Source organism: Syngnathus floridae, chromosome 21 (genome assembly GCF_059516105.1).
Source record: "Syngnathus floridae isolate MCC-2025c chromosome 21, RoL_Sflo_1.0, whole genome shotgun sequence".
Taxonomy (NCBI): Eukaryota; Metazoa; Chordata; class Actinopteri; order Syngnathiformes; family Syngnathidae; genus Syngnathus; species Syngnathus floridae.
In genome coordinates, this window is record NC_142433.1 from 2,131,088 (window position 1) to 2,139,040 (window position 7,953).

General features: G+C 43.7%; 2 protein-coding genes across 4 annotated transcripts; one reads left to right on the forward strand and one right to left on the reverse strand.

Annotated features, from left to right (window-relative positions):
* Positions 1-3,638: 3,638 nt before the first annotated feature.
* Positions 3,639-7,080, reverse strand: LOC148379783 (uncharacterized). 3 transcript variants are annotated; one of them, XR_015855129.1, is made up of 7 exons: positions 6,866-7,080; positions 5,389-6,252; positions 5,240-5,315; positions 4,522-5,092; positions 4,089-4,450; positions 3,839-3,877; positions 3,639-3,750 (listed from the first exon to the last, which is right to left on the reverse strand). XR_015855129.1 is itself a non-coding variant. In XM_088365841.1 (6 exons), the coding sequence occupies exons 4-6, from the start codon at positions 5,275-5,277 to the stop codon at positions 4,124-4,126; spliced, it is 936 nt and encodes a 311-aa protein (XP_088221967.1). In that variant the 5' UTR covers positions 5,278-5,315; positions 5,389-5,477; positions 6,125-6,252; positions 6,866-7,079; the 3' UTR covers positions 3,926-4,123. The 3 variants fall into 3 exon arrangements, 2 of the variants coding, with proteins under 2 accessions (XP_088221967.1, XP_088221966.1); XM_088365841.1 differs by lacking the exons at positions 3,639-3,750; positions 3,839-3,877 and having other exon boundaries at positions 3,926-4,450; positions 5,389-5,477; positions 6,125-6,252; positions 6,866-7,079; XM_088365840.1 differs by lacking the exons at positions 3,639-3,750; positions 3,839-3,877 and having other exon boundaries at positions 3,926-4,450; positions 6,866-7,079.
* Positions 6,135-7,734, forward strand: rpz2 (rapunzel 2). The gene is made up of 2 exons (XM_088365848.1): positions 6,135-6,287; positions 6,773-7,734. The coding sequence occupies exon 2, from the start codon at positions 6,815-6,817 to the stop codon at positions 7,532-7,534; it is 720 nt and encodes a 239-aa protein (XP_088221974.1). The 5' UTR covers positions 6,135-6,287; positions 6,773-6,814; the 3' UTR covers positions 7,535-7,734.
* Positions 7,735-7,953: the final 219 nt, after the last annotated feature.

Below are 7,953 nucleotides of genomic sequence, written 5' to 3' on the forward strand. Positions count from 1 at the left end.
CACTCTGTCTTGTATTTCTCTTTTTCCTACCATTTGTCTTCACCCCAGCACACTTCTCGTCTTTATGACAATGACTTCTTTCTTTTGTCGACGTGTAATTACACCGACGGCTCCCTCCATCTCACACACACACACACACAGACAGACATACGCAAAGAGAAGAGGGCAAACTACTTTACAAGATGTGCGTCTCCGTGTTTTTGCGGTACTGCGGCCGGGCGGTATTACCAAGTCCTATTATTCCCGTTGAGTCTGTTGTTTGAGTCCACACGAGAGGGAATCACAACGTCCCAGCTCCATTTATCATGAGCTGCCATCATGAGGAGCAGTTTGTCTTTATTCCTGTCCTCAAATGGACATTGAAGGGACTCAAGGAGGTTTGCACGAGTGTGTGTTTTTGCGCACACGTCCGGGTATATGCATGCCCCCAAGGAGGGACGGGTCATTAGCAATGATGTCATTTCCTGCCATTGTGGCAGATTGCAGTCTACCCTGCACATTAGTTTTATCCACACACTTCATAAAGCACTTGAAGAACATCTGAGCATCTTTTTACACAACCAGCAATGTGGAAGGGCTCAAAAGTCAGAACTTGCTGTCAACTGCAAATGACATCGCAGTGCCTAAGGGCTGAGGTCAATCACGGCTCATCTATTTCTGAGCTTGTGATGTTTACATCCATCCAGCATCACGGTGATATTCAATCTTCACAATCAATGACAAGCAACACCCCAAAGGAATCCAAAGCAAAATTCACTGCCATTGCCCGACGTCAAAGATTCCATTTAACCGGGCTAGCGGTGAATGAGTTAATGGCTGGCTTCCAACCAATAAAAGTGGCATGCCCATGTAGTAAGGACAGAACACACAACCTTATTCAGGAGCTCAGCATTCCTCTAACACACAAGTGATTGCTATCAGCCAGAGTCATGCTACACTAGACTGCCGCTTTTGTCACCCTTCTGCGCGTCTCTCAATTCATTGCTGTGGCAAAAAGAGAATGCAAGAAAGTGGGAACAAGTGGGACAAGATTTTTCTACGGGGGTTGACTGTAGGATCTTCGAGAGTAGTCAAGTGTTACTATAAATACAAGCACTGCTCTACAATTTACACACGCACACCACAAACACGCCTGGCTGTATTAGTCAGCTGGAGCCAACCACATGAAAAGAGTCAAATCAGAGTCAAACTCTATCGCTTTCAATAAAACTTTTAAAAACAATCCTTATTTTGGATCAGCATCTCAAATTATAAAACCTTGATGATACGTTGTAAGTCCAACATCTCGTACATTTTGAAATTCAACCACGAATTGTGAAAGAAAATATGGCATCAAAGTCGCACGACACTGCATCATGTGACACGAATGTCAAAATGATGGAAGGAAGGTCGTCACCAAATTATTTCCGGGTTTATCTTATCTATATCAGCTTGGCATCTTTAAAGAGGTCATTAGCAACCTGCTTATATGAAGAACTTTGATGCACATCACCTGAGTGGTCCTGTATTTCTTCAAGAGCCGTGTAAAAAAAATGATGCGCGCATGGAGACGAAGCTGAAAAATGATTCGTGCTCGGACGCTGCATCTCGAGTGGATACTGCAGTTCATTAGCATTCGCTCGCATCTGGAATATGAAGTGGAGGCAAATGGTGCGCAACTACACAGCACATCTATCATGTGACACTTCTGCTAATTTCAAATAATCACCCCAACGTGTGCTTTACAATTCTCACTCTTAAGCATGTGAGAAATGGACGATACGGTAGTTTTGAAGTCACCAATTTAAGGAGTTTGACACAGATTTAAGATTACAGACAAGTGAGTCAACTGTAAGTAAATAAAGGGGAGTGTGTGGATACATGAGACTCTCCACACTTTGCTTTTTAACCACAGGTACATATAGAATTCCAAATATAGTTCATTATTATTGTGAAATATGCTTAATTATATGGCTTAATGATTTGTTTTTCGATGCATGTTTTGCGTGCCAGTCTGCTAATTTAATTTAGGAACTAATTAATAAAAATGATTATATAGTATCAGTTCTTGATAACAGGAACCCTTTTAAAAAGTTATGAAAGTTCAACAAAAAAAACATTTACCATAGGGAATTAAAGATGTTTGAGAATATTTTAAATTTTGGACACATAGCTAATTAAGGTACTTCTGATAGAAAGTAGTTCACTAGGTTTGGGGGGGATAAACGTGGTCTAATGTTGCATAAGATGGCCCAAGGTGGTCTGCGGTGTTCTACAAACGTAACCTTTTAAAAGTCTGGACCCGACCAAAAGGGCACCTGGAAGGGAGATCTGGGAGCACAAAAGTGGGTTAATCCAGTCAAAGTGGAGGTAATGTAACTCCATGTGACTTTGTGAGGCCAACGGCTCTTGCAACATGCTTTTCCCACCACTCCGTTGCATTCAAAACAAATCCCAACTTATATGCAACACTTTAATAAAGTGACAAAGTGGCATAAACATTGACAGTTCGAGCGTTGAAATAGTGAACCGACGCGCCCCATCATTTCCTTTTCGCTCCTCAAGTACTACAAGTACTGCAAAACACCTCGCCTACAAGTGAGGTCGAAATGTTTACTTACATTCTTTTAAGGACTTTTGAAGACTTGAAAATCCGGGAGAAGTTGCAGGAAAATCCGCTACGTGCACCGCAAAAGCCCGAAGTAGTTATCTGCGGCGTTTTTATCGCTCCGATCTCGCTCCAATCTCGCCCCCTCAATGTCTCGCTCTCCCCCCCTTCGCTCGATCTCCGCTCGGCTGTTCCTGCTTCCCCTCCTCGCCCCCGTCTACATCCAACATTCCAACATGGCCGCCACCGGGAGCCAGGCAGGCAGGCAGACAGGCAGACAGGCGTGCGCATTTACGCACGCGCGAGCCACGCCTACTTTATGAATGAATCAAGTATATGGAATTGATAACCGCGGGGGAATTTCTTGAGAAAATCGTCACTATGACGCGTTTTGTCAGCCATGACTCGTGTTTTGACAGCCGTTTGTGTGTGTTTTATTTTTTATTTAATAACAAGCGTTAGAGGGGAAAAATACAGACGCAAAAGGATAAGGAGCAGAACTTGGGCAAAGGTAAAATACATAAACATTTGAAGTAGGTCTGGCCAAAACTCGTATTGTCAGTGAATAATAAATAAAGGAGTGAATATTTATGGCGTTCAAGTAAGATACATGAAATAATTCGTATTTGATTTGTATTTAGATTTAGTATTTACATGGACTTTTTTATTTCCACTGTACAGTCACATGAATTACATGGAACAACCAAGAAGAACAAAAAAAAGGGTAGTATTGAGAATTATTTTACTTACTTATTTTACTAATATTGCATATTGCAGCGCTGGTCATGACAACCTTCTCGAAAAGAAGTTTGAGGGTGACATCTTGTGGGCACTTTATGCCATTGCATTTGGTTCCAGGTATACAGCTACTGTAGTTTGTTGTTTATTTTCATGTTCATTTTTGTACTTTAAACAGTTGTTTTGGTTGTATTAAAGTTTTGGAAGGTTTGTTTTTATCTGTATGAAAGGTTTGCCATTGTTTTTTTTTTCAACTTGTGCATCATAAATTTAATTTGCTAGCCATGTCTGTGATAGTAAGCAAAGTCTTGCTGCATACCTGAAATGCCACAAGAAGTCTGCCATTTGGTTTGATGAAGACATTTTAGGGATGCTGGAATTCTTCAAAGATGAGCCCCTTTTGTTCCACTGCTACCAAGTTTGAACTACATGTAATAGAAGGTGGGCAATGTTAGATTTATGGAGGGGAGGGGGGACATTTTCATCAATTGTTGTGAAGGGATGATAACTTACCATTAAAAGTTAAAGCTAACCTTTTCCAAAGCTTATAACCTACAAAAATGATGACAGGTTAATCAAATGAAAGGCACATGAACAAAATGCATTTGTGTTTGGCTTTATTGGCAAATAGAATTTGGAATATGCATGTTTTGTTATTCTAAATATTAAAGGCAATGATAAGCAAAGTGAGTCGACTTAAAGAGTGAGCTGTTTCGGTTAAATCTACAATGATCACTGTAATAAAACTTGTTGAAGCACCAACCGTTGTTAGGAATCGGAATCAGTTGCGCTGAGGATTTATTTGTCATTAAATTGCACAGCAAGCCGCTTCAAAGGTAGCTGGCCCACTTCCGCCTTGAGTTGGAAGTCAATAATTGTTTGAATCATGGGAGCAGCGGGGAAGTCCATGCATATGATACCAAAGCGCTGGGTCAGATTAGCTTTGGCCCTCAAGTAGTCGTACAGTTGAGGATTGACACGTTGTGCCACCGCTCTAGGGACGGCAAAGACGCCGGTGCCACTGCTGAAGGTGAGGAAGATCTGGTCCTTATTCCCCGTGGGCGCCATCTCAAGGTGCTCGTAGACACTCTGCCACTTCTCCTCCACGTGCAGAAGTGTGGGGACCTTCAGGAATACAATCCCTACTTTACTCCACATGCATAGGAAGTTATTTGGAATTTAGCGTCTAACCTTACCTTCCAGTCATCAGCAATGTCCATGGAGGCGTAGCGCATCCCTAAGTCTGGCCCAAAGAAGTCCTGCAGGATGATGAGCTTACCTCGCGCCTGACCCATGGTGGGCACCAGGCGGCTGTGCCACAGCATGTCCCATCGGGCGTAGCGCCTTATGTGCTCCACCACGGCCCCGTAGATGTTATTGGTCTCGCTCAGCTCTTCCTTGATGCGCATCAGTACCGTCTCGCTCGGGTAACTGGCCAGGAATTCTTGCACGCCCTCCAGCACCTGGCCGAAGTGGGCGTGCTGGTACACCACCCCGTGGTGAATGGTGAGGTTGCCATTCACGTGGCGCACACGCATGTCCAGGAAGCGGACGCCGGCGCGCAACTGCAAATCCAGGCTCCACGTTTGGCACTCGGCATAGACGCCACCGTAAAGCGCCATGGTGTTATGGGTGCCGGGCATGGTGAGCTCGGACAGGGGCCGCTCGTCAGGGATGCTTGCCATCCAGGACGGGTTAAGGAACTCTGGGGTGGCTGTGTCGTCGTAGTCTGGTCGCTGGATTGCGCCCCAGCTCAAACTGCAGATGCTACCAGAAGAGACACACCAATATGACCGACTGCATGTGCTTTTTCAGGCATTGCTTCTTGACCGATCCAATTCTTGAGCAAATGTTAGACTTGTCCCTCCTAAAGCTATCAAGCTAAAGTAGAATACTGTCTTTAACAACACTCACCCCAAAAGGAGCAGGAGCTTGATGAATTTGTACTCCATGTTCCAAATTGTTTCCCAGTGCTGATGACGAGTTTATCCTGCAATTTAAGCATCGAATTAAAAAAAAAGATACACGTGAAAAACATGAAATAAATATGAAATCAGACTTACAAGCAGAAGAGGTGCTCAGCCTCGCTTCACTGAGTGGACACAGCCACGAGGTGTTATTGTGGGAAATAGCATAGTTGACCAGCTGGGCACTATAGGGAGGAGAGGGGCCTGTGTGTGTGCGGTTTGTGTGGTGTGTGTGACCTATTCATCACCCGCTGCTTTCAGTCATCCAGTGTATTTGTTCTCATTAATGTTTCATTCAATGTCAATGTGTTACTCCAGTTATTTTGTTTCACAAACCCATTCAGTGAGGATTCGTGTGTCTGTGTGTGGGTTCTGTGTGATTATTGCTTTCTCACTTAAAAAAGAATTCCAACATTGCATAACTTTCCTTGTCCTTGTTCATGTTCTATTTGCTTAGCTGTTGGTGGCGACCGCGTACTCACGGTTTGCACATAAAAAAAAAGGACATTCCTTTCAAATGAAAACTACAAACAGAATGAAAATTGCAAAATGAAAATTGCAAAAATGCATAATTGCTAGAAGTTGGTATGCAAACACATAGCAGGACAGCATTAGGGTACAAAATTCAATATAGCAAAAGTTAAAATGACCCGCCATACTTCCCCTTGCTCATGTAATGATTTGAAACTGTATGTGAAAGGATGTTCGTTTTTTATGAATAATAAAAAAACCTGTGTGGTCACCTACTCTGGTTTGGTAAGTACGTTAACGACAGTGCGTGAGGGAGAAGCCGTGTATCGGGGCATCAGTATTTAGGGTGTGTGTCACTTACTTCAGCCAATCAGCAAAAGGCACTGGTGAGTCACTTCCTGGTGTTGTTTGCCTTATTTGGCAGGAGAGGGTTGTCTGTTTTTCATAGGCCGGAAACGGAAAATGGTGGCCAGGGCAGACAGGCGGCTCCTGTAGGCAGAAAGATAGCAGCAGTTTTATCCCTGGTGAGTAAACATTCAACTCGAGCAACCTCTTGAGATTTGGGCTATGACTGCGGATGTGTTTGAGTGTTAATTGACAGGCAGGGAATGGCGCTAGGAATTATTGTTTGGCTGATTGGGAAATGGCTGTGAAACGAACGGGGCTTCCAAAGTACAACACTCGTGTTTTATTCAGGCCAAATGTGCCTGTGATCAGTTAAATATTGATAAGATGGTGAATATGACACACCTTAATTATGTTACTTGTCACTGATATGGCTGAAAAAGGCAGTGAGATGACAAAAACATTTCAATGATGTGCAATATAATTAAAGACAAAGGATGTTGAAATAAAACGTAGCAAAAATTAATGAACTTATTTTTGACCTATTAGTGTTTTGCATTGTGTCCTGGTGGTGGTCAGTGACATTTCAAATGACTTGCTCAAACCCTAACATTCTCACAAGTTTCAGTTTTGAAATACGCTTGTTCTTCTTTTATCCTTCTAGTCTGCACAATCTCTTTGCGTGGACATTTTTTAGAAGAACAAAATGGCAGACAGCTCCCAGGTAAAGAAAACAGCTGTCATGGTTCTGACTTACGTGGAGAAGGTGTCCTCTTTCGCCTCGTCCATCGACCCTATCTTTGGCATTGTCTCCTCCCTGGTGGGTGTGGCCCGCAAGGGTCTCATGGACGAAGAGGGTCACGAGCTGGACGAGGACTTCCAGGCCATCCACAGCAAGCTGGAGAGCATCTCCGAGAAGAACCGGCAGTGCCTGATGCAGATCCGGATCGACGAGGTGAACGAGACCTTTGGCAAGTACGAGGAGTACATCAAGCATCAGTACGCTGCCTTCAACACCATGGTGGTGCAGATGAAGAAAGACCCAGACAACACGCCGCACTACATGCAGAACTTTGAGCGGATCTACGAACGGGACAAAATGGACACCGGTCTGGACGTGTACTACCGTGGCGTGATGGGTACAGGCTCGCTCTTCGGCAGGCCCCTGCTGAAGGTCTACCTGGAGAACTGCAACGCCGACGCTGAAATCATGGAGCGCCACTGCTCGCACGTGGCCCACCTCTTCCACATGGGCCTCATCGCCCTCATGGCTTATACCGCAATCACAGAGGATGATGAGGACGAGGTGCGGGAAAAGTGGGCCGCCAGGGTGCGCGACATCCAGGAGAAGATGCAGGAGATGCTCACTCTCTGCAACAGCAGGGATCTTGATCCGCCTTCTGATGACAAGAGTGTTGCTTCCTGAACCTTGATCAAAAAGTTTAGACCCATCACGCAGCTGTGGACCAATAGAAACACAGACCAATCATCTTATTATACCAAAAGAACATGCATAACCTCAGCTTTGTTTAGATTTTTTATCTCACTGTATTCAACATGGCATGTTTTTTTGTCTTCAATGTTTGACATAATCACTCCGAATAAACATATTGATGTGTCGGTTGACTATATGTATTATAATGGATTTTACATGGTGAGGTGGGATTCAATGTCTGCAACTCTGTGTGTGAAATTCAGGGTGACAAATGTAAACTGTCTTTTTTTTTAATTTTTAATTATCAAGTAGTAACGAAAGTTATTTGTAAAGAAAGAAAACATCAACAATGTTACACATTTCTTGGCAGATAACGTTTTGCTCTCCCACACTATCTAAAGTAGTCTATT

Excerpts from the sequence above, each read along its gene's own strand:
- LOC148379783 (XM_088365841.1), bottom strand. The coding sequence starts at position 5,277 with ATGGAGTACAAATTCATCAAGCTCCTGCTCCTTTTGGG. Across the intron at positions 5,093-5,239 it reads AAGCTCCTGCTCCTTTTGGG|CATCTGCAGTTTGAGCTGGG; the intron begins GTGAGTGTTGTT and ends CTCTTCTGGTAG. Across the intron at positions 4,451-4,521 it reads ACATTGCTGATGACTGGAAG|GTCCCCACACTTCTGCACGT; the intron begins GTAAGGTTAGAC and ends GTATTCCTGAAG.
- rpz2 (XM_088365848.1), top strand. The coding sequence starts at position 6,815 with ATGGCAGACAGCTCCCAGGTAAAGAAAACAGCTGTCATGGTTCTGACT.